The 26,494-nt window shown below is 43.7% G+C and overlaps 1 protein-coding gene across 1 annotated transcript in view; it reads left to right on the plus strand.

Moving 5' to 3' along the window:
- The window catches only part of LOC129722543 (neural cell adhesion molecule 2-like), a 355,465-nt gene that overhangs the window by 307,941 nt on the left and 21,030 nt on the right, over window positions 1-26,494 (plus strand). Inside the window, exons 6-7 of the mRNA XM_055676054.1 lie at window positions 16,358-16,504; window positions 16,815-17,283. Coding sequence (XP_055532029.1) covers window positions 16,358-16,504; window positions 16,815-17,283 — 616 coding nt within the window. The remainder of the gene's footprint in view (window positions 1-16,357; window positions 16,505-16,814; window positions 17,284-26,494) is intronic.

Consider the following 26,494-nt stretch of genomic DNA (forward strand, 5'->3'; position numbering starts at 1 on the left):
ACCGGCTATCCTGACGCTTGATGTAGAACCTTCAAGGCTGGCACGTATCAGCCTAATCAGCGTTGTTGGGAAGCCATGGTTAATCATAATCTGCCATAACTCATTTCTCTTGACTGAATCGTACGCTGCCCTAAAGTCTATGAACAGATGGTGCGTCTGCAAGTTGTATTCTCGAAATTTATAGAGGATTTGTCGCAAGGTAAACATTTGGTCCGTCGTGGAGCGTCCCCCTCGAAAACCGCATTGGTACCTGACAACAAAGGTCTCCTGCAACGGCCTCAGTCTGTGGAACAGGATGCGGGAGAGAATTTTGTACACGGTATTGAGAAAAGTTATGCCCCGATAATTGCTACAGTCCAGACGATGGCCTTTTTTGTAGATCGGGCATATGAGACCCTCCAACCAGTCCGAGGGCAATTCTTCATCAGACCACACTCTCAGCATGATCCGATGGATGGCACGATACAGCTGTTCGCTTCCGACTTAAAAGAGTTCGGCGGGAATGCCGTCCTTCCCGGCTGCCTTGCAGTTCCTCAGCTCTTTCACTGCTTTCTTCACCTCGTCCATGGATGGTGGATCCACAGCTTGACCATCATTCTCAATAGTCATCCTGCTCCTTTCGACTCCACTGTTTCCCTCCCCGTTCAACAGCACACTGAAGTGTTCCTTCCAACGCCTGGCCACCTCTGTTTTATCGGTTATCAGGTTGCCCTCCCTATCGTTGTACATAACAGGGGCTGACACGTTTCCATTCCTGATTCCGTTGACCTTCTTGTAGAAGCTCCTCGCATCGTGCCTGGAGAAGCAACCTTCCGCCTCCGCAATAATACGCTCCCAATGCTGTCGTTTCTTCCGGCGATGAAGTCTCTTTTCAGCGGCTCTTGCATCTCGATATGTACCCATGCTCTGACGAGTCACAGCCGCGGCCAACATGTGTCCCCTGGCACGGTTCTTCTCTTCCGTCACTCGCTGACATTCAGCGTCAAACCCCTCATTGGGCGCAGCTGCCGCAGTTGTACCCAACACTTCTCGCGCTGTAGCGCTGATCGAACTGTGGATGTGCCTCCACTGTTCATTCAGGTTCCCTTCAACTCTTTCCTCAATCCGTTCATCAACTTTCTGCGAGTACTCTGCAGCCACTCCTTCAGTTGATAGCCGCTGGATGTTCAACTGCATCCTCCTCGTTGCCTTGGATTTCAGCACGTTGGACAGCCGGGCGTGGATTTTGGCTACTACGAGATAGTGATCCGAGTCAACATTCGGTCCTCTGAATGACCTCACGTCTGTAACGTCTGAAAAGCGCCGTCCATCAATCAGAATGTGGTCAATTTGAGAGCAAAGCTCTCCATTCGAGTGCATCTAGGTGTGCTTACGTATGTTCCGGCGTGCAAAATAAGTGCTACAGATAGCCATCTCCCTAGCTGCAGCGAAATTAATAAGCCTCAGGCCATTGTCGTTCGTAGTAGAAAGGAAGCTTTCCCTACCAGTTACGGGGCGGAAAAAGTCTTCCTGCCCGACCTGCGCATTTGCATCTCCGATGACAATCTTTATATCGTGTCCTGGGCACTCATTGTATGTCTTTTCCAGGAGCTCATAGAACTTCTCCTTTTCGTCATCGGGTTTCTCGTTGGTCGGTGCGTACACATTTATCAGGCTGTAGTTGGAGAATTTGCCCTTAATTTTCAACACGCATATACGGTCACTGATCGGCCTCCATCTAATGACACACTTCATCTGTTTTTCAATTAGCACGAAACCGACTCCTCTTTCTGCTTTCACGCCGCCGCTATAGTAGATGTGGTACTTAAATGAAGTGTCCGCAATAGGATCTACTGCTCGGAATTCGATTTCTCCCGATTTCGGCCACCGCACCTCTTGGATAGCTGCAACCTCCACATTCACCTTCCGCAGCTCTCTAGCCAGGATACTTGCGCGTGCCGGCTCGAGTAGAGTCCTTACATTCCAAGTACCGAGTTTCCAATAATCGTTGTCCTTTTCGTTCGCCTAGGTCCATGCCGATTATTTCGTTCCGTATTTATATCTGTATTGTTCGTAGTGTTTAATATTCAGTATGCTGCCTTACTAGGGCTGCGATACCTAGTTTCGCGACGGGGCTGCCGTCTTAGATATAGCTGGCGAGACACCGCGTTTCATGATTCAGCCGCCCGCTCCGGATCAGACGCTGTTTTACGCCGCCCCTAACATGGGGAAACAGCCGCGTACGTTCTCCCTTCCCAGTCAGCATACGACCAAAGTTTCCACCGGGATTGGTTACCCGATCTCCGCTAAGGCTACTCGTATCCCGGTCGGCACTTCGTGAAGGTTGGGATAGGAGTTGCTGGACAGAGGTAAATAACCACAATAGGATCTCAAGTGACACGTGTCCAACCATTCGCCAACTTCAAAATACTAAATAATAATTTGCCCAATTTGTAGAGAAAAAATTTACAAAACTGAATTGTACACAAATTACTTGAATGATGAAAATGCTTTAATGCGAAAGTTACCTTTAAAATGAATGTTTCATTCAAACAACGTTCATTTATCTTAATACTGCCTAGAGTTCCTCTTTTTACGAGACGAATGCAAGTCTGTCGTCTTACCAGAAAATGTGGTTCAAGTTATCTTTTAGGCCACAAGAGCATTTGAAAGAGCATTCTCGAGATATTTGAGATCAGAGTTGCCACAGTAAAGATTGCTTGAAGGTGCAGAACACTTGAAATTACCGTAATTTCGGTTCTACTTACATGAATAAAATTATATTCGAGTTTATTTAAGAAATCATTTTTTTATAGTTTATATTGTACATATGTGTTTAGCGGTTATCGAGCCAAATTTTCCGGTAGCGAGGCCCACCACTACTATTGTTTCTATTCCGGAAAATAATCTGCTTCATCCCAGGGAATCTCAGGATATCGATCCGAGAAGCAAGAGCCAATTCAAGTGAAATTAGCTCGAATTTTTTATAAAACCAGTAGCATCAGCTATAGTTGCAAATTCAACTTAACCCGGAATCCAACGATACGTGTGAAAATGTTGAACTTCCATCGACCAATCCAATCACCGAAAGAGTTTAATTACGCTAAAACGAAGATTATTATTCATTCTGGTTCTCTCCCGACTTCAGTGCACTATTTTTTTTCTGCTGGCAGTCGTTGAACCGACAATTGAGTCGCGTATCATTTCTGATAGTACACCAATAACCGCTCTGTGCATTGTCTAGCCGGCAGAGGAGCCATCTTCCAAGCAGAATGGGTTGGTGGTGGGATGGTGATGGTGATGATAATGTTCAGTAGAATCAGTAGAATAGACCCATCTCAGCCGTCGTCCATCCTTTGGCGCTACGGACGATGGTTTTATGCAACGGCAGTGGTGCTGGTGGAGAGAGCTACATTGTTTTTCCCGTTTCCAACCTTGCGGCACGGCAACACTCGCACATATAACGAGGCGTGTGGTGGGTGTGGTGCCGGATGCGGTCGCTGGAGGTGGGTTTTGTCTGGCATTTTCAGCCAGCCGCAATAATATGATGATTCAATACTCCAACCAAGCGAAAATTGATATTTCCATTATGTTGATTGTGTGCAAGTTATTTATACATGTATGCACTTAGATCCCGTGTGACACTGGCGGCAGGACGATGATGTTGATGGCGACACGTCCAATACGATATGGGACCACTGGGGTGGAAGCGAGCTATTATTGCAATAACAGGCTGTGCTTTGAAGGAATTATGGCCAATGATATTGTCGCACAATAATAGCAAACCAATATTTATTATTTTAATACGATTGGAAAAGCTGATGAAATGAATATTCTGAATACCAAAATCAGTTATGCACGCTCTTCATTCGTTCCGTTCCGTTTCATTTTATCCGATTTTTTGTAAGCGATGAAGAATTTACTTCCGTAAGAATAGCAACTTAACCAGGCAGTTGATCTAGGGCTAAAGTCAAAAACCTGCACAAAAGAGTCCACAAATCGTTAACGTTGCTCTTTCAGCCCGGCCGCAATTACTCTTACCAGAAGGGTTCCGACACGTGCAGTTTGCCGCCGCTTCGAGGTACGTGATGTTTATAAGGCTTATGGTAAAATTGTGAGAGCAGCGGAAAAAAAATGGCACGACAGAATGCCACTTGAATCTATAACGTTCATCCATTTACGCTTAGCGCAGCATCCAGATCTACAAACACACAGAGAAAGAAACAGGAAGATACGGCTGTTTGTCTGGCATTCGAGGCACATTCACCCGGACCGGGTTGTGCAACTCTTGTCGAACTCCTAGACTTCGTCGTTGTCTACGTCTCCGACGTTGTCGTCGGGGGTGAAAAGAACTGTTAAATATTTAGCATGTGATGATGATGACATTTGACTCTAGGGGAGCTGGGATGGCTTAAAATATGACGCCATTTTGCGGTGGCTTAGTAGTTCCAAATTAGGATCGAAGGGGCCACGGAGTTTCGTCTCCCTCATAATGTGAAGCGGGCAAACTTCCGTAATTAAAAGCCGCACCGTGTTGTGCTGAATCGATCTTTGACAATCTAGTTAGGGAACTTCTAACGACCGGCTTTGATCCTCCGAAACAAGGTGCTTAAAATCGACCGGTTGTGCACGACTGGCGCTGCTGAGTGGAGATGGGAAAACTCATTATTACGAAACCTTTTACCTGAGCTGGGTGTGGGTCAGATGAGGCGGAGGTGGTGCATAGCAACGACGTCGACGACGGAGACGGTGATGCCGGCAAACGACGCCGAAGAGGTTATTTGACTTCCACTAAATTAAATGTAATTCAGAGAAAAAGTTTCCTTTATTGTTGTTTTTCCCTCTGCTGTTGCCGCTGTTAATTGCTTTACGAGCGGCATAATTTTCATTTTAAACGAGTGGATGGGTCGCTTCTTTTTACTATGAGCAACCTTGTTCCCATAACTAAATGGGGGCTGAATTATGAGCGATGCGGTGCGGTTAGGAGCGGTTGCGGCGCAGGTGAGCTGTTTTCGGTAAGCGTTTAACTTCCGCGAATTGCTGTCGCAGCGGTATAATATTGTTTAATTTTTCCCCGAATGGTTTTTCGTACCATACGGAGGTCTAATGCCGGAACCGGTATTAGTCAGCTGCTGCCTGCTACGTATTTGGTTGATTCATTGGAGCCCCTTTTTATTATAGGGTAGTTACATTTCCTTTTAATCGATACGCAATCTATGACTTGTTGTCTACCTACAAAGCTATGATTGGTGGGTACATGAGCTTTTAATTATCTCATTCAATTTAGTAATCGTTTAGAATCATCAGGTTTTTCCACTTTTTCTTTAACAGCTAATCTTTCCAAGGTTAAAAATGTAAAGAATTTGTTTTATTTGTGTTGTTAAAGTCTCAATTGCCCAAGCAAAATAGCAAACAGGCTTTGTTACGAGAAAACACAGAAAGGACTGCTTCGTCCGAAAGCTTGTAGTGATAAATCATCCGAAGATTTGTGCCGTGTCAAATAAACGATATATGAAGAAAAAAAAATCATCCGAAGCGTTTGTAGTGATAAATCCGAAAGCGTTTGTAGTGATAAATCATCGATTATTTTTAGAGCAACACTGAAAAACAGCCCCAAAAGAAGACGGAAACAGTTCCATTCGCTGATAACGTCATGGCATCGGTTTTCTGGGATGCGCGTGGGATAATTTCCATTGTTTATCCACAGAACGGATATATTATTAGTAGACGAATCAAAAATTTTAGTAATTAGAAATGAAATCAAGAATATAACTGTCTGACAAGAGAATGCAACACTTTACAATTGCCTTATTGCCTCGGTTTAAATCACTTCTCACTTGAAAATACGTTACGACACCAACTTTGAAAGCCATATCTGTTGAACAAAAAATAACAACGACTAAAAACTTTCAGGAATGTTTTAAAACTACATTTAAAACGCTTGTAATTTTTCAAAATTTTTTCTGCCTCGGAACATAATTCAACATGTAGTTTTTAATAGTGATTATTGGAAAAAGAACATATTTCAAACAATGTTTGCATGGACTACAACGCCAGTTGTAAAAATTTTATCAAATTCGACTTACGCATATTACGTAACGCATATTTCCACCAATCAGAGCTGGAAGCAAGGCCAAATATCAATCAAAACTTTCAGTCTAAAGGGTGTCCACGATGAAATTGCCACACCATGAAATTGCTCGAACTTTTTATCCGTTGGGTAGAATTTAATTAAAATTTGGGTGGATTTAGTTCATAGTGCATTATTTAAATACTGCAAGTTTTAAAGTCCTGTGATCAAAACTCGCGAAAATGGAGTCGAAAGAACGTGCGTGATAAAATATTGCGCCTTCATCACGAGAACAAGGATCTCTCGCATCGTTCCATCGCTAAAACGTTGAGAAGGCCAAAACTAAGGCTGGGCTTCGAACGTTCAAGGTATAAAAAGCCCCTAATCGCGACGAGAAGCAGAACAAGTCAAAACCCGTGCCAGGAAGTTGTACCTCAACATGCTGACGAAAGTTGAATGCTGCATCATGGACGACGAAACATATGTGAAGGCCGACAGATCCCCGACAACCTGTTTTTCACGGCCAAGGATAAGCTCAGCGTTCCGGAGCATGTCCGCACTCAGAAGATGTCCAAATTTGCGGAGAAATTCCTGGTTTGGCAGGCCATCTGCACGTGCGGGAAGCGGAGTGAACCTTTCGTGACCCAGGACACGATGAACGGACATTTTCGAATACAACAGAAATTAAACACCACAAGCATTACACTAACACTACCGAACTATACCAAACAGTTATATGCTTGAAAAAGCCACAGGACAAAGAATAATTAGAATTGTAAGTAGACTAGGTTTTATAAATGTGAAACTTGTTCTAAAATCTGTGAATTATTGAAACAATATAGTTTTCCCTGATGAAGATACCAACCGGTGTCGAAACGTTGGACAAAATTTAATAATTGGTTCTAAAATCAAAGACCGCTGAGCCGAAATATCCCGACGTAATGCAGAACTTGAGAGGACTTCACGGACTTTTCGAGCGTATCGGAACAGTCGTTGTGAGCTTACTCATTCGAGATTTACTCTGGCCAGTCGTCTATATAGAACACTTAACAAGAAGTTGTACAAACGCTACCTCAAACGTGTGGAACGAAATCTCCGGACAAATCCGAAGGGCTTTTGGAACTACATGAAATCTCAACGGAAGGAAGATGGTCTTCCGACGACTGTATTTTTGGATGACGAAGAACGAATAGTAGCAAATGTTCTTTGTTCGAAAAGCATTTTGGTGGTGTGTTCTGCAGCGAAACCACGACTGCTGAAGATATTGCAACTGCTTTGGAGGACAGATTCGATGCGGATTTTTTCATTGTTGATGAAAATGATGTCGATGTGATAACTAAAGGAGATGAAGCAATCTTTCGCTCCTGGCCCAGACGGAATTTCTGTGGTTTTGTTGAAAAGTTGCTGCGAATCTCTGAAAGCTCCTCTTACCTTTCTGTTCAACTTGTCATTGGCATCCTCCACTTTCCCAAGCATCTGGAAGTCTTCTTACATGTTTCCTGTCTTCAAAATGGTGACAAACTAAATGTAAATAACTACAGGGGTATTACCTTTCTGTGTGCTTGCTCGGAGGTTTTGGAGTCCATAATGAACAATTACCTCTACTTTCGGGTGAAGAATTATATTAGCACCTCCCTGCATGGCTTCTTTTCAGGCAGATCGGTATCGACTAATTTACTGGAGTTCTCGTCACATTTCCTGCGTACGTTAGATCAACGCCTTCAAATTGATGCTGTGTACACTGAGCTAAAGGCAGCATTTGATCGGGTCGACCATCATATTTTGTTGGGGAAGCTACGACGTTTAGGTGCTTCGGATCGACTTGTTGCATAGTTTAGCATGTATCTTTGTGAGAGACGGATGGCGGTAAAACTTGGAGCATCGCAGTCACAATGGTTTTGCAATAAGTCAGGTGTCCCGCAAGATAGCACATTAGGACCATTGTTATTCTCCTTGTTTATTAACGACGTCACATTTCTATTGCCCCGTGGCTGCCGACTTCTTTTTGCCGATGTTCCTAAAGTTTACTTGGTCATTAAATCGATTGATGACGGTATTACACTGCAGACTTACGCTTAGTATTGAAAAGTGCAATGTTATCAGCTTCTATCGTATAAAATCACCAATATTGTTTCAGTATACTATTGACGGCAAACTCTTGAACGCTCTGATGGTTGTATTAAAAACTTGGGAGTTCTGTTGGACACAGAATTAACCTTCAATCAGCATTATTCATCCATCATCAATAAGGCCAACAAGCAATAAGGAATGATTTTAAAAATTGGGAAATGCTTCAACGATCCTTGTACACTGCATTCACTCTACTGTTCATTAGTTCGTCCGATCTTGGAAGCTGCCTGCGTAATATGAGACCGGTGTGGACTGATCGTATCGAACGTATCCAGAAATTGTTTGTTCGTCGTGCGCTTCGGAATTTACCTTAGAGAGATCCGGAAAATCTTCCACAGCACGAGAATCGTGGGGTTTTATAACCCTGAACCCTTGCAACACCGCTTTTAAAATTTTGACATCAATTTATAAAACACCGGCATTGCTAGCTCAGATACAAGTTCACTGCCCATCTCGTCCGAGCAGACAATTCAACCTGATTCGTCTGAATTTCCATCGAACCAACTGTGGCATGTATGTGCCCATTAGGTCTATGGCTGAAGAAGTTAACAGGCATCCTGAAATGTTTAATTTTTAGTGTGTCCAACTGTGACTTGTTTTTTTTTGTTTTTGTTTATAGTTGAAATAATTTTGTTATATGTATGAATAATTTGTAATTTATGTTTGAGAAGATGATGGGTTTTTTAGGCTCGTTTGAGAATGGACGTGTTGTTCAAACTCATATGGTCTTTTTCCCATCCCTATATTTATTAAGACCACAAAAGGTTGGAATTAAATAAATCAAATTAAATCAAATCCTCATCGCCTTTCAGCGACATGTTGTTTTCATCACATGGCCACCTGTGTCTCATAGGTTATCAGGTTCCCTGCCTTCGTCCGGTCCCTGATTCTTCACCCGTCTCTGCAAGAGATCGTTCGCAGTGCCCACGTTTCTTGCGTTGTTGGATCTCTTTTCGGCCATTCTACCCTCTCGATAACTCGTGGAAGCGCTGGCACGGTTTCTCTCGTCCGTCGCTTCTTGACACTTCGCATCGAACCACGTGTTGCGTGTGGTTCCTGTGGTCCTCTCACGCTGTATTGCTGACCGTGACGCGAATTTACCTCCACTCTTTGGTCAGATCTCCAGCCGGTTTACCAATCCGCTCATCAGCTTCCCGAGTGTACTCAGCAGCAACTACGTCAGCTGACAACCTCTGGATATCCAAACGTATAGTCCTCGAAGTGCTCGTATGCCTGCCGTGCGCGAATCGATCCTACCACGAGATGGAGATTCAAGTCGACATTTGGGCCTCGGAAGAACCGCACATCTATGACATCTGAGAAATGCCGACCCTCAACCTGAATATTTTCGATTTGAGAGCAGGCTTCGCCATGTGTGTTTTCGAATATTTTTCAGTGCTACAGATTGCTGCTTCTCTGGCTGCGGCGAAGTTCGTCAACCTCAGACCTGGGGGCTGTGTCTATAAATAATGGGACGTAAGAACTGCTCCCGTCTAACCTGTGCATTTGCGTCCCCGATGACGATCTTTGTATCCATATGTCTTATGAAGGTGCTAATAAAACTCTTCTTTCACATTATCGGGTTTATCGTTTGGCGGTGCGTATACATTGATCAGGCTGTAATTGAAGAATCTTCCCTTGATTCTCATCCGGCATAAACGGTGGGCCTCCACCTTATAACTCGCTTGATCTATTTTCCTTGTATAATGAAACCAGCGCCTAATTCACCTGTGTCGTTGCCACTGTAGTAGATGTGGTATTTAAAAGTCGTTTCTTCAATAGAATCTACCGCTCGGAACTTACGTTTACCCGTCTTCGGCCATCGCATTCCTTCGATGGCTGCAACTTCCACCTTCATAACACGCGGCTGGTTATGATGCCCACGCGTGCTAGTTCGAGTAGAGTTCTGACGTTCCAAGTATCGAGTCCCCAATCATTGTCCCTTTTCGTTCGCCTGGGTCGAGATACCGATTGTTTCAGTTCGTATTACTTTCTGGATTATTCATAGCGGGGTACTTTTTGCAAATTGCCTTAGCAGGGCCGCGATTCCTAGTCTTGTGATAGGACTGCCGTCTTAGGTAAAGCTGGTGAGACACTTACTTACCTTACCAGTCAGCTCCAGGCCGAAGTGTCCCTGGCTGTTCGAAGAAGTCGTCTCCATTCACCTCAGTCTATGGCTGCAGCTCGCCAGCCATGTCGTCTGCGGAGGCCCCGCAGGTCGTCTTCCATTTAATCGAGCCACCTTGCTCGCTGCGCACCCCATCACCTTGTTCCAGTCGGGTTGTTATCAAGAACCATTTTCACTGGGTTGTCGTCCGACATCCTAACGACATGCCCAGCCCACCGTAGTCTCCCGATTTTCGCCGTTTGAACGATGAGTGATTCTCCCAGCAGCTGATGCAACTCGTGGTTCATCCGCCTCCGCATTGATCCATCTTCCATCTGCACTCCACCACAGATGGTACGCAACACCTTTCGTTCGAAAACCCCAAGGGCGCGTTGGTCCTCCACGAGCGTAGTCCAGGTCGTAGAGGACTACCGGTCTGATCAGTGTTATGTAGATGGTTAACTTCGTACGGCGATGGATTTCATTCGAGCGGAGCGTCCTCCGGAGTCTAAAGTAGGCACAATTTCCTGACATAAGGCGTCGACGAATTTCTCTGCTGGTGTCGTTGTCAGCAGTCACCAGTGAGCCCAGGTACACGAACTCGTCTACCACCTCGATTTCATCACCGCTAATATGAATTCGTGGCGGGAGGTTGACACTGTCTTCTCTGGAACCTCTTCCTCTCATGTACTTGGTCTTCGATGCGTTTATGGCCAGTCCAATTCGTCCGGCTTCAGCCTTCAGTCTGATGTACGTCTCCGTCATGTTTTCAAGGGTTCGTGCTACAATATCAATGTCATCGGCGAAGCCAAGGAGCTGAACAGACCTACTAAAAATCGTACCACTCGTGTCGATACCAGCCCTACGTATCACACCTTCCAAAGCGATGTTGAATAGCAAGCACGATAATCCATCACCTTGCCGTAACCCTCTTCGAGATTCAAAGGGACTCGAGAGTGTCCCCGAAACTCGAACTACGCACATCACCCGATCCATCGTCGACTTGACCAACCGTGTCAGTTTATCCGGAAAGCCGTAATCGTGCATGATCTGCCATAGCTGGTCTCAAACGATTGTGTCGTATGCCGATTTTAAATCGATGAACAAGTGATGTTTGGGCACGTTATACTCACGGCACTCCTGTAGGACCTGCCGTACCGCGAATATTTGGTCCGTGGTGGCGCGGGCACCCATAAATCCCGCTTGGTATTGCCCCACGAATTCCCTTGCAAATGGTGATAGCCGACGGCACAGAATTTGAGAGAGTACCTTGTAGGCGGCGTTCAGCAACGTGATTGCGCGGTAGTTGCAGCAATCCAACTTGTCGCCTTTTTTGTAGATGGGGCACACTGTACCCTCCATCCACTCCTCCGGTACTACCTCCTCCTCCCAAATCTTGGCAATAACCCAGTGTAGCTCCTTAGCCAGTGATTCACCACCGTGTTTTAACAGCTCGCTGGGGAGTTGGTCAGCTCCAGCGGCTTTATTGTTTTTCAGCCGGCCGATCTCCTCTCCAACCTCCTGGAGGTCAGGGGCTGGGATGCTGTCGTCATCTGCGCGTACACCGAGATCTACTACCACTCCGTCGTCGTCCTCTGCTACATCGCCATTAAGGTGCTCATCGTGCTGTCAATCACCTCACACTTGTTCGTGAGAAGGTTGCCGCCCAGGTCCCTGCACATGTCGGCTTGTGGCACATAGCCTTTGCGGGAACAGTTCAGCTTCTCGTAGAACTTACGTGTGTCATCCGCACGGTACAGTTCCTCCATCGCCTCGCGATCTCGATCTTCCTCCTGGCGCTTCTTCTTTCGTAAGACCGAGTTTTGCCTGTTCCGTGCGCGTCGGTAGCGCTCCACGTTCGCCCTCGTTTGATGTTGCAGCATTCTCGCTCGTGCTGCATTCTTCTCTTCCACTAACTGTTTGCACTCGTCGTCAAACCAGTCTTTTCTCCTGTTCGGAGCCATAGTACCAAGCGCCGCTACAGCAGTACTACCTATGGCTGATCGAATATCCCTCCAACCATCTTCAAGAGTAGCTGCGCCAAGCTGCGCTTCCGTTGGTAATACTGCTTCCAGCTGCTGCGCGTACTCCCGTGCAACTTCGGCGTCCCGTAGTTGCCCGATGTTTGGTCGCGGTGGGCGACTCTGACGCGTATTTCGCACCGTCGAAAGTTTTGAGCGCATGCATACTGCAACAAGGTAATGGTCCGAATCAATATTCGCACTGCGGTAGGTGCGAACGTTGATGACGCCAGAGAAGAATTTACCATCGATTAGACCGTGGGCAATTTGGTTCTTCACTTGTAAGTCAGGTGATCTCCAGGTGGCTTTGTGGATGTCTTTGCGGGGGAAGAAGGTACTTCTGACTACCATACCGCGGGAGGCTACAAAATTCACACATCGTTCGCCGTTATTATTTGATGCGGCGTGCAGGCTATTCGGCCCTATCACCGGTCTGTAAATTGCCTCCCGTTTTATCTGAGCGTTCATATCACCGGTGACGATCTTAACGTCCCGTTGCCGACAGTTATCATACACCTGTTTCAGCTGCGCATAGAACGCTTCTTTCTCATCGTCGGCTCTTCCTTCGTGTGGGCAGTGCACGTTGATGATGCTGTAGTTGAAGAACCGGCCTTTAATTCTCAACTTACACATCCTCGCACTGATCGGCTGCCACCCGATCACGCGTTGGCGCATCCTACCCAGCACTATAAAGCCCGTCCCAAGCTAGTTGGTAGTGCCACAGCTCTGATAAAAGGTTCCTGCAGTGTTACGATTTCGAAGTTGCACGGATTTAGTTCATCATATATGATCCTGTCGCAGCCGTGAAAGCCTAACGATCTGCAGTTCCATGTACCGAGTTTCCAATCGTAGTCCTTATTTCGTCGCCTAGGTCTGTGCCGATTGTTCCGATCCGAATTAACTTCTTCGATATTTGCAACGTTTGGTGTTTTTTGGGGCGGCTTGTTGGGCCTTCCCCAACCCCCTGTCTCGCCGGAGGGCCATCGTGTCAGCTCTGATTAGAGTCCCACGCTGACACCAGGACGTTGATCAGCCGCTCCTAACATGGAGATCAGACGCTGTTTATAGCCGCACCATCTTGGTGGACAGACGCTCGGGTTGGCGAAGCATTTTCTCTACTGCCGAGATATGGTTACCGCGTCAACCATCGCGCCGCACCTTGCTCACTTAGCTATTTTCGGATGACAACATTGCCCAGGCAACGCCAACCAGTTGTGTCCATGTTTTAACTGGTAGTCTCGTAGGAACTCGTGAGGACCGGAGCTAAGTTTGACGCTTCTTCCAAGTTGTCGGCTCACCATTTGAAGCCCAGCTGGTGAGACACAGAGCTTCATAATTCAGCCATCCATTCCGAACCAGTCGTTGTTTGAGCCGCTCTTGACATGGGCAACAGACCCTTGGACAAGCTGCGCTCCAAGGAGAAAAGCATCCCCTTCCCTGCTAGCATACGACCAATTCCCCACCGATTGCTTGTATCCCAGTTGGAACCACATGGAGGTAGGGATTAGAGTTTCTGAGCATTATGCTCGCGACCACACTGGGGCCTATTTTATGTCAACTAGTACTGATTGTACTGCTGGTACGCTCTGCTCAGCCATTTACCAACCCTCGGATCTATGTTAATGAAAACGAAATCAAAAACTACTCATCAGATTTTGAGTAGTTTTTCATTCTTCATTTGAAAATCGAAGGACAGCGAGAAACACCTTTGAAAAATCACGTTTTGCTCAAAAAGCTATACTCTTTCAGCTGATAGATGAAAATCAGAAAACCGTGTCAAACTGACTCTATAACCCTTTCTGACCGAGCCCGTACAATTAGTAATGACGGATAAAAACACCTAAATCGAAGCCATTACTCTATAAAAAGACTTGTTTGCTCCCGTTGTGAGCAATAAAACAACGAATAGGACGTTCAAAAAGTTAAAGAGAAGGTTTTATTTAAGTCACCTTCTACCTACGCAATCATATGGGCCCGGCCGGAAATGGATAAAGCTTTAGTCCGGAAAGCTGCCCATAACTCAGGTACGTTTCGTCGTCCATAAGGATGAATTTTTCGTACTTCATTAGAGCCTCAGTGTATAACTCTCGGGCACATCTTACTAGTGTTTGAATTCTACTCCAGTGTCCGGCTTTGTTGCTTAATGAAAAGCCCAAAAAGATCGCGAACCTTCTCGTAGTAGAATCTTTCTAACGGTGCTTTGGCTGACGTTGAAGTTCTTGGCGAAATGATAACCTGACAGCCCTTGATTTGCCCGAATTGTTCGTAACACCTTCGAAAACATCTTCCAATTTTCAGTTTCACTACGACGCTTGAAGTATTACGGAAAAAGGTGTGAACGCAGGATCTTACGGAAATGTTTGAGAACACGGTCGATTTGACCCATTTCAACGACTTCACGATTTATGAATCTGACCAATTTCCGAGGAGAGTGTCAAAAATTAATTTTCGATTCTTGGTTTCCATCAAGTACAACTTCTTTGCAACGGTATGTCTCGTGACGAACTGTTCAACACTGAGGCCGGCAATATTTCTGCTGTCAAAACATTCCAGACCCGACCACTAGAAGCGCTGCAGTAAAGTATACAGTGGGTTCAGAAATTAAATGGTTTTAGTTTTTCGCTTCATTTGAACCTCGATTTCCATATTTTTTTAAATCTCTGAATGTACCTAATTGGATTTTTTTTATATATTTTGGAACATACAACTTTTTCCTGTATGGGATAATCTCTCGACGAGAAACGTTGTTATAATTTTTTGTGTCTAATTTGACTGTTTCGCATTTTTTCAAAAATGCGTTTATCAGCATATTTTTGGTTCCTTGAAAATGTTATCTTGTGTTTTTGGCGTTGATTCACGCACAATTTCCCAATAGTTTGATGCAAAAATCTTGTGATTATCTAAATATTCCGAATCACCATTTGTGATGATTGTATTTTTAAACTTTCGTTCAACCCCCGTTAATCGTACGTCTACCCAAGTTCCCACCATAACAGGGAACCCAACGCCTAAACCAACTTATTAAGCACACTATGCATAAGCAACAGTCTGGCGCCAGGCTGCCGGTTTCGATCCTGCTAGTCCTATGCTGCAGTGCATGTGACGGCGTCTGCGGTGGTAAAGATACATGTGCATCACGTGTCTACCAACACTACACCTCCACCACACCCCCGTCGACCGGGATTTGCACATTCAATTTAATTTACGCTGAAATATGAGAGCATTAATCTGCGAGAGGCTGGAAGTGTATTATGAAGGATTATGATCTAATAATTCATTAAGGGATAATAGATTGCGACAACGACGTCGGCTTGGCGGCAGGTTAGCTATAAGTGACTTGACGGTGTACCAACATACGTTCAGTATTAGCGGGGGAGGATGGTAAATAATGACAGCTTGACTGTTGTTTTACTGAAACAAGATTAGTACAGAGCTAAATCTCAAAATCTATACCTACATGTAACCAATTTAGTCTTGCTTTACGATCAAAGCGAACCAATTAAAAGCAATTATTTTACATACGCGCTTACATTTTCCACCATTATGTTTTACCACCGAGCGTACAGTTTCAATTAACCATAAATAATAGCCTTTCTACCGTTGTAAAGACCAACCAACTAATTCCCAGAGCGAAACTTTAGTTTTAAGTTCCTTACTTTTGTTCCTAGTTTTAATTTCCACCAACTGTATTAATTATATTTCATAGATAGAACATTATCACGTATATCACAACACAGGCAACAAAATTAACACTTGCTGCTTGTGTGAGTGGCCACTCAAAAGGGTCCACAGCCACTTGGGTGGCGTGCGGTTGTCTCCAGGCGATAGGATCTTTAATGGAACCCTCTTCCCATACATGGAGAGCTCTCTGGCTTCATCCAGTTCCGTTATAATTTAATTAATTTTGCTCGACTGTTTTAGTTCCATCTGTCGTAGTAACTCTCCCGAGTAGCAAAAAGCGACACCGGGACTCGATAATGGAGCGGTCACGATTGTTGTAAAAGGCTGGCTGGCAAAAGGATTAACCGTTCGTTTCCGTATCTTCCTCAGGTTCGTGGCAACAAGCACAGTCTAATCATTCGGAATGTGACCTATCTGGATCTCGGCAACTATACCTGCCAGGCTTCGAACAGTCTGGGCAAGGACCGCGGTGCACTGACTCTGAGCGGTTTACCGACGATCTGCTACTTTGACTCGGTACGTATTGCCAGCAGTTGGGTTGTCCTTCAGACATAAAACATACATCTATAGTTGGAAAGGGTTTGTGCAACACCCTTTTCAGTACTTTTTGTTTGCATCCGGTTGTGATGTGGTTTTAATTAAAATTTGATCCCCTCGTATATCCATCACCGAAAGGCTGGCACATTTGAGTGTGCTACACAGTTTGCTGATATTGACCTCGAAATTTTGGTTTTTTGTCATTGTTCTCATCATGAAACACTAAAGTTTCAGCTCTTTTCGACATCAGTGCTAATGTTTTTTTTCAATCCTACTTTGCCTTCCGTAGCCCACATTGAGCAGCTACCGGGACCAATACAACATATCCTGGACCGTTCAAAGTTACTCACCGATCCGGGAATACCGACTATTCTATCGACTGCAGTCCTCATCGAAGCACAACCTGTTGCACGCTACCGGCCACGACAAGGCACTGGATAATCACATCTATAATCACGCCAGCAGCACACACAACATCTACAGCAGCAACCCTTACAGTAGCGGTTCCGGATCGCACCTAGGGGGCGAACAATGGGAGAACGTGGTCATCCCGGAGATGCTGGCCGATTATAACAGTATCCACGGGGGCCACTACTATCAGTCACCGTACAGCTATCAGTCCGGAACGCGGCATCGGATGAGCTTCCAGCTGAAGAAACTGCAACCGGGAAGCAACTACGAGGCACGCGTGCAGGCTCGCAACGACCACGGCTGGAACCGGTTGTCCAGTATATTTCATTTTTCTACACGCTCGGAAGGTAGGTCGGAAAGAACAATTTTGCTCTAATTTGTATGACATATTTTTAGTTTTTTTTATATTATTCAAAAAACCATGAACATTCAAAAAAAATTCTAAACTTTTCCAGCTATCGTTGCTACAAGTACATTCTATTAGGTACTTTGCTGTGGTAATTAATGTGCTGTCAAGGGTAATTAATGGATAGGGGTAAGCGGGGTAAGACCGCCCCCTTTTTTTTCTTCATCTATAGTTGTTTTGACACGGCACAAATACAATTCAATGTTTAACGGCGCCAATTATATCTGGTAGCTCACTTTCTAAAGTATCTTAATAGCTAAAAGCAAATTTTTTATCCTCGCTGCCGACTACGAGCTGAAACTAAATCTAACTTAAAGCTAGAATGTTTTGCATTAAAAGCACAGGTTTGCTGTTTAATGGTTTTCATTGCCATAGGTAAGCAGCATATTAAATTTGTTCCGCTGCTGGGCCAAGATATTACGGACTGGCATATTGGGTTGTTTCCATCGGGCCTTGAGAGTATCGTGCGGGTCTGATTGCTGTTTCCGGATCCGGGGTCTTAACGTGTTCTTGTCGTTTGGTTGGATGTAGGCGGAAGGGGATAGGACTAAACTGGGGCGTGGATGGATTTCAGGAAAACGTATATAAGGGACATGTAGGATAGGTCACGGCTCGCCAAGACATCACGAACAGGAACAGCCGGCTGCCTACCTTCGGCCTGCAGGGAAGCTATTAATCTAGACCTGGCGTCACGGTGTACAGGGCATGACCAAACAACGTGCACTATGTCGTGATAACCTTCACCACAGGCACAGATACCACTCTCCCCGAGCCCAACACGACGGAGATGCGCGTCAAATCTATAGTGATTGGACATAAGCCGGGACATCACGCAAATGAAATCCCGACCTACATCCAACCCTTTGAACCACGGGTTCGTCGACACCTTGGGGATTATGGAATGTAACCACCTTCCCAGTTCCCCTCTGGTCCAAGCATTTTGCCAACTAGAATACGATCATTCTGACGTACAAATGAGAAAAATTCATTAAAGGCAATTGGTCTTTCATAAATTCCACCGATTGTTGCGCCCACCTTAGCCAACGAGTCCGCTTTCTCATTGCCCGGTATCGAGCAGTGAGAAGGGACCCACACTAAGGTAATCTGAGAAGATTTTTCGGATAAAGCACTCAGATGTTCCCGTATTTTCCCCAGGAAATACGGAGAGTGCTTAACATCTTTCATCGATCGGAGAGCCTCAATGGAACTGAGACTGTCCGTAAAGATGAAATAATGGTCCGTGGGCATTTTTTCGATAATCCCTAGGGTGTACTGAATTGCAGCTAATTCTGCGACGTAAACAGAAGCAGGATTATCGAGCTTATGGGAGACGGTTGAATTGTTATTGAAGATACCGAAGCCAGTGGACCCATCAAGAAGTGATCCAAGTGTAGAACATATTGTCGCAGTTAGTGTTTCGATATTTATTGGAAAAAATTTTAGGGATCTGCTGCACGCGTAAATGATCCGGGATTCCACGAGTTTCTTCTATCATGGATGTATCGAAAAACACAGTAGAATCAGAAGTATTTGATAAGTCGACACGATTTGGAATATTCGAAGAAGGGTTAATATTTTGGGACATGTGATTGAAATACAATGTCATAAAACGGCTTTGAGAATTAAGTTCGATTAACCTTTCAAAATTTTCAATCACAGGACGGTTCAAGACCTCACATTTGATTAGAATACTAGAAGACAGACTCCAGAAGCGGTTTTTCAATGGTAGTACTCCAGCTAAGATCTCCAAACTCATCGTATGGGTCGATTGCATGCAACCCAAGGCGATACGCAAACAACGATATTGTATTCGCTCCAGTTTGATCAAATGTGTGTTTGCTGCGGAGCGGAAGCAGAAACACCCGTACTCAATAACAGACAGTATCGTGGTTTGGTAAAGCCTTATAAGGTCTCCTGGGTGGGCTCCCCACCATTGTCCGGTTATTGTACGAAGAAAATTCACTCTTTGTTGACATTTTTTCATCAGATACCTCACGTGACAACCCCAGGTGCTTTTAGAGTCGAACCAGACACCAAGATATTTGTGTACCAAAACCTGAGAAATCGTTTTACCCATTTATTGTGTTTGAAGCTGAGCAGGTTCATGCTTCCTAGAAAAAACTACTATCACAGTCTTCTCCGGAGAGAATTCGATACCTAGCTGTAAAGCCCAAGCAGACAAATTGTCCAAGGTATCTTGCAATTGGTCCTTGCAAATCGGCAGCTTTTGGCTCCTGTAACAGAGATTACACTGTCGTCTGCAAGTTGTCTTATCGTGCATGAATTTGCCAGACATTCGTCGATGTCATTTACATAAAAGTTGTAAAGAAGGGGGCTTAAACATGAGCTTTGGGGAAGACCCATGTAGCTAATGCGAAAAGTTGCCAAATCGTCGTGCGTAAAATGCATGTGCTTTTCGGACAACAAATTGTGCAAAAAATTGTTCAAAATTGGAGAAAATCCTTGTCGGTGAAGTTTACCCGAAAGAATGTCAATAGAAACGGAATCAAAAGCCCCCTTAATGTCCAAGAACGCAGACGCCATTTGTTCTTTGCGAGCATACGCCAGCTGAATATCTGTTTAAAGCAACGCAAGACGATCATTCGTCCCTTTGGCACGGCGGAAGCCAAATTGAGTATCTGATAGTAGACCATTTGATTCGACCCAATGGTCTTAACGACGGAGTATCATTTTTTCCATAAATTTCCGGATACAGGATAGCATTGCAATCGGCCTATAAGAGTTTTGATCAGAAGCTGGTTTCCCTGGTTTTTGGATGGCGATCACCTTCACTTGCCTCCAATCCTGCGGTACAATGTTTTGCTCCAGGAACTTATTGAACAAGTTCAACAAGCGCCTTTTGGCATTGCCGGGTAGATTCTTCAACAAGTTGAATTTGATTCTATCTAACCCAGGCGCGTTATTGTTACAGGACAGGAGGGCAACTGAAAATTCTGCCATCGTAAAAGGTGATTCTATCGCGTCGTGGCCCGGAGACGCATCGCGAACAATGTTTTGCTCAGGAACAGAGTCCGGACATACTTTCCTGGCAAAATCAAATATCCACCGACTTGAAGACTCCTCGCTTTCGTTGACCGTTACGCGATTCCGCATTCTTCGGGCTGTGTTCCAAAGAGTGCTCATCGATGTCTCCCTCGACGTCCCGTTCACGAACCGACGCCAATATCCGCGTTTCTTTGCTTTAGCCAAACTTTTAAGCTTGGTATTAAGCTCCGAATACCGTAAATAGTCGCCAGGTATACCTCCCTTCTGGTAGGCCTTAAACGCGTCGGATCTTTGCGTGTAGACATCGGAGCACTCTTGGTCCCACCACGGAGTGGGAGGCCGTTCTTTGATCGTTACGCCGGGATATTTCTTCGTTTGGGCTTGCAACGCGGCGTCGAGAATCAAGCCCGCGAGGAGGTTGTATTCTTCAAGTGGTGGATGATGTTGAATCGACTCGACCGCTTTTGAAATCATTTCCTCGTATAACTTCCAATCGACATTCCGTGTGAGGTCATACGGAATGTCAATTGGTCGCATGCGAGTCGACCCGTTATTAATTGAAATAAGAATAGGCAAATGGTCGCTACCGTGAGGATCAAGGATTACCTTCCATGTGCAATCCAACCGTAGCGACGTCGAACATAAGGATAGATCCAAAGCGCTTGGGCGCGCTGGAGGTTTCGGGATACGTGTCATTTCACCGTTGTTTAAAATAGTCTTGTCGAAGTCATGGCAAAGGTTATAGATTAAAGAGGAGCGGTTATCATTGTAAGGGGAACCCCAAGCCACGCCATGAGAGTTGAAGTCTCCCAAAATCAAACGTGGCGAGGGAAGAAGTTCTATTAAATCAAAGAGCAGCCGTTGCCCAACCTGTGCTCTGGGAGGAATATATATTGAGGCAATACAAAGCTCATTACCTTGTATTGTCATTTGACATGCGACAACTTCGATGCCTGGAATCGAGGGGAGGTTAATACGATAGAAAGAATAGCACTTTTTAATCCCTAAAAGTACTCCTCCATATGGGGTGTCTCGATCAAGGCGAATAATATTAAAATCATGGAAGTTGAGATCAATATTTGAAGTAAGCCAAGTTTAACAAAGGGAAAATGCATCGCATTTGTTTTTATTTATCAAAACTTTAAACGAATCAATTTTTGGTAAAATACTTCTACAATTCCACTGTAAGACAGAGATAGAATCCTTCATATACGCAGTTGAATTAGGCATCGAAGGATACAATCGCTGCAAGGAGGGGCCATTGGGCAGTCAACTGCTTCAAAAATGATCTAACTGTTGGGAGGAATGCTGTAAGAAAAATTTTAATTGGAGAGGGTATATTGAAATTTTCAAAAATCCAGTCCACAATGTCAGAAAATTTCACTAATCCAGAGTTTGTTTCATCAACTGGATGTGCAAAAGGAACAACTGGGGTTTTAGATGTTCCTGGCAGTGCTGGGAACTCCTTCTGGGACTTTAAATTTGCAAGCCCAGGAGGAGTTTGCTTCGGTTTTTCCGCAGCACTGTTTGGTTTGTTCGTACTTTTCATTACACTTTGGGAAATCTTAGGACCTTTACGGGGAAGTTTAGGAGAAGAAACATTTTTCCTCTTCCTAGACTCCCCAGGATTGACATAAGATGTTCCCGCTGATGAATCGTCAGAATCGGTTTCATCGGAGGACAACAGATCAAAGGGGTTCGATGTTATGGTAGAAGTGGTCACGGTCTTCTTCAGCATCTCAGCGTAGGAACGCTTTGAACGCTCCTTAAGTGACCGCTTGATTTTATCTCTGCGCTGCATGTACACCGGGCATGTGGAGAGCTCATGCTGATTTTCCCCGCAGTGAATACATTTTTCAGCATTTACACTGCAAGAATCGTCCGCATGAGTCTCCCCACACTTGCTACATCGTGCCTTATTGCAGCAGTAGGCGGCTGTGTGGCCTAGCTGCTTGCAATTGGTGCAATTCATAACACGGGGTACATACAATCGCACAGGCAGACGAACCCGGTCGATCGAGACGTGGCTAGGGAGTGCAGATCCGGCAAACGTAACGCGAAACGAGTCTGACGGAGTGTAAACTTTTTTACCGCCGACGAGAGACATGGACCGCAATTGCTTACAATCCAAAATCTTCGCCTGTGTTTCGGTATTTTTGAAGCAACCGGTTGCGCTTTTTAGGATACACTCGACAGACAGATTCGAATCGGTTATGACACCGTTGATCTCCACGTCTCGTGCGGGTATGTAAACGCGATACTCGCGTGTGAAGAGCTCAGAGCGAGCGATAGCATTGGCCTGTGCCAGATCACTGACCACGACACGGAGCTTGTTAGGTCGGACCTTGGAAATTTCGGACCTTGGTTTGAAATTTGCAGTATGTTTAATCGCTTTGAATTCACTCCTGCCTTTGGACAAAAATAAACAGTATAGCTGCCCTGTTGAGATCCGTCCGGGTAAAGCCTGGGGCGAGGGGGGACTGAAGAATGAACAGGGGAGGGGGTAACAGAAGGGTCAGGGTCAGGGGGGTTTGGGGATGGTGGCACGGGAGGCGAGGGATCTATATCCATCGCGCTAAATGTAGCGCACTAGCGAACTAGCGCCGACAAGAACACGTACCTCTTTACTTCTTCCTTCCAGCAGTGGTTGTCCGATCGTTCGAAGCTGCACCCAAAGCAGCCAGCAGCACCAGTACAGCAGCACCAATACAGCCACCAGCAGTGAGCCGGGTGTGAGATCACTCAGCACAGCGACACGGACTCGACTGTCAACTGATGGCCTTGAATAATACACTCTTTTGTTTGGCTATTCGTACACACGGACCGGATTGTAATAGAACGACCACTTTGCACGTCCGTTTCTGTCGAGTGTTCGGCGCGGAATGTAGACCGCCCCCTTAAGCAATTCTGTTTATAGAAAAAAAAGTTGCGGCTGCAATTTCATTTTTTCTTCGCTAAGAGGTTCTTCTATTCAATACCCGCATTTAAAAAATAAGAACTAAAATACTTTTGTTTATTTTCCAGATTTTTTTTTAAATTTTTGAAATTCATTGAAAATGTGCAGATCTTTGTCATGCGGGGTAAGCCCGCCCACCAGCGGGGTAAGATTGAGGATAAACAATATTTTTAGGTCGAAACGGTTGATTTTATCGGTATAGTGTCTCTGACAAAGTTGTAGATGGTATTTTTTTTTCTTTTTAAATAAAATATACACTGTGAAAAATCTGAAAAAAAAATTTTTTCCTAAGTTTTAACTTATTTTGTTTTCTGATTATTCAAGTTCAAATCAATGTTTAGGTAACTTTTTTGGTTTTCAAAATAAATAGATTTTTCAGAATTGGGGTTTTTCAAGATATTGAATTCATAATATACCTATCTTTAAGCTAAAAATTAAAACTCATTAAACCTGTCTGTATGATTCATTTGAAGACTTATTATGTATAGGAAAATACTAATAATTATTATTTCTTTTATTTATATTTTCAAATTTCTATGCTCTTTTTTTTGAAGAACAAATTTCCAACGACTCTATACACCAAACAAACCGTCCAAATAAAATTTCTTCACAAAATTTGAGCTATTAATGTTTCTAGAACTCCATGATCCAACAACCATCAAATTTTAGCTTACCTTTTGTAGATTTTACGGGCAAAAACATGTTTTTTTAAATAAATTTGAAAAAAAAAAAAAAAAAAAAAAATATATATATATATATATATATATATATATATATATATATATATATATATATATATATATATATATATATATATATATATATATATATATATATATATATATATATATATATATATATATATATATATATATATATATATATATATATATATATATATATATATATATATATATATATATATATATATATATTCTAATTCTATTTTTATAACTTTTCTTTAAATTTTTTTAGAGTGTGTACTTTTTTCGGAAGTGAAAAACTACTATTTTCAATTCTGCCGGAGACGTCATACCAATCAAACAAACCGTCATGGCTCTAAAATTATTTTGGTTCATTAACACCATTTTCAAACAGGTTTACTATTTTCAAAATTAAGTCTTGTTAAAATATATTACTAGAAAAGCTTCAACCAAATCGAAAATGGTCGATTAACATCGATGTCTTATGTGGCTTGAAGTTGCGTTACTGATCCTGTAAATATTCCCTTTGTAGTGTCGAGGCATTTGGGTCTTGAAGTAAAACAACAAGCAGTTGTATACGTGGCGGTTTTACCCCTTGTATAGTGGGCGACTTTACCCCCAGTGGAACATTTCCATATTTGACCGAAAAAGTAGTCAAAATTACAAGATTACTCACGGCCTTCGATATTTCCGAAAGAAGATAGATTCAGGCAAGCGATTAAACGTATTTTCACGAACAAAACAATTGATTTTTAGACTGAAAAACCTTAAGCCCCGTTGCCGCAAAACAATAGCGCATTGACTGGTTGCCAGCTGAAAGGTTGTTTTTATTTATTTCTGCGACCGTTCGCGCACTATCAAAACAGAAAAAAGTGCAAAATGTTATGTAATTATACTGTAATAGACACGTTAAAGAAATTTTTCAATTATTTTATAACTTGGTAGTAAAACTACGGTGGGCGGTCTTACCCCGCAGGGCGGTCTTACCCTGTTTACCCCTACGTAATATTTGCGGAATAATAAATTCACCTTTCGCTCGCATGGAATTTAGTTTATTTTTAAGCGGATTGCGTGATTCTTTTACGGATTGTGTCTTTCAACCTGAATTTTTTATGTACACTGTAGAGCAACAGAAGCAAAGCAAAGCCTTGGTGCTACATTCCGATTCGGAACTTGACCTTCTGTTTACTATACACAGGCTTCGCAGCCAACCGTTAAGTGTACAGGACAATTGCGGGGCTAGCGCTACGATCCTACTGACACTAACAGTCTCTCCCGAGTCAAGATTCGAACCTACGACGACTGGCTTGTTAGGCCAACATCGTACCTCGAGACCAGCAGAGGAGGACAAGAGGAGGAGAGCAACAGAAATAACATTTAAATAAAAGTGAGGTTAAATTATGAGGTAAACAAACCGGTCTGATTTCACGGGTTATGTTTTGATTACTATTGGTGGTTATTGCGTGATTGAGATGTCAGAAAGTTCTTTGCTTATATTGATTAGAAATGCTAGCCGGCGCTGACATTACCTGGTAATTAAGGTGGGCTGGAAAGAATTGTAATTTGTTTTGATTTAGCTTGAATACATAAATTACAGACGGTGTAGACGCGCAGCAAGTGGGACCAAAACCACCAAACGAACCGCCCTGAACAAAGTAAACAATTTGATACGTGAATACTTTTCGTATAGAATACGTGTTACGATTAGTAGAAACTTTTGGAGACAGGCTAAACAATGTATATGCAGGACTTGACAAAATTTCTGAAAATTATTACGCCATAATATAAAACATTTTTATTTTGAAAATGTGGGGAAATTTTCAAACCATGTGAAAAGTCCTGCGAAACAATTTTTTTCTGATGTTGAACAAAATACACCATAAAAAATCGAACCGTTAATGCAAAGTGGATTCCATCTGTGTGCTACATCTGTGCTAATCACGCTTGTGACAGCACATCATGTTTAAAGGGATAGCATATCACCGCCACTTTCCATATACAATACCTTTATGTGACTGCATTAATGTGTAAAGAGCATTTGGTATACGCGTGAGAATTATTTTCAGTGTATTAGTAAAAGAGTTTCAACATTTACATAAGGCCAAGGGGATAATAGCCCTATCTAAACTCTACACAGTACAGTTTGACAGTAGGTAGGCATTTTTAAATAAAGCCCCGAGGCAGGCGCCCAGCAAAAGTTCCATATACTTTTCACTTTAGTCGGGAAGACTCTTCACTCATTCAACATAGAAAGAGATAGCATGTTGCCATCCCCCTGCATAAGGCAATCCACGGGTGACGTTTCACTGCTTGTACGTTTGTTATTGCTGTTGTTTTTCAAGTTGCCAAACCAAAACACAACCGAACGCGAATTTTTTTATGTCGGAAAAAAATCTAAAGTGATATTTTATTGAGGATTGCCACTTGCAATGCAAGAGCAACCGATCGGACAGTGTTTGTTTTTCACGCTTTTCGATCCGGGTTGC

The sequence above is a fragment of the Wyeomyia smithii genome, chromosome 2, assembly GCF_029784165.1.
Source record: "Wyeomyia smithii strain HCP4-BCI-WySm-NY-G18 chromosome 2, ASM2978416v1, whole genome shotgun sequence".
Taxonomy (NCBI): domain Eukaryota; kingdom Metazoa; phylum Arthropoda; class Insecta; order Diptera; family Culicidae; genus Wyeomyia; species Wyeomyia smithii.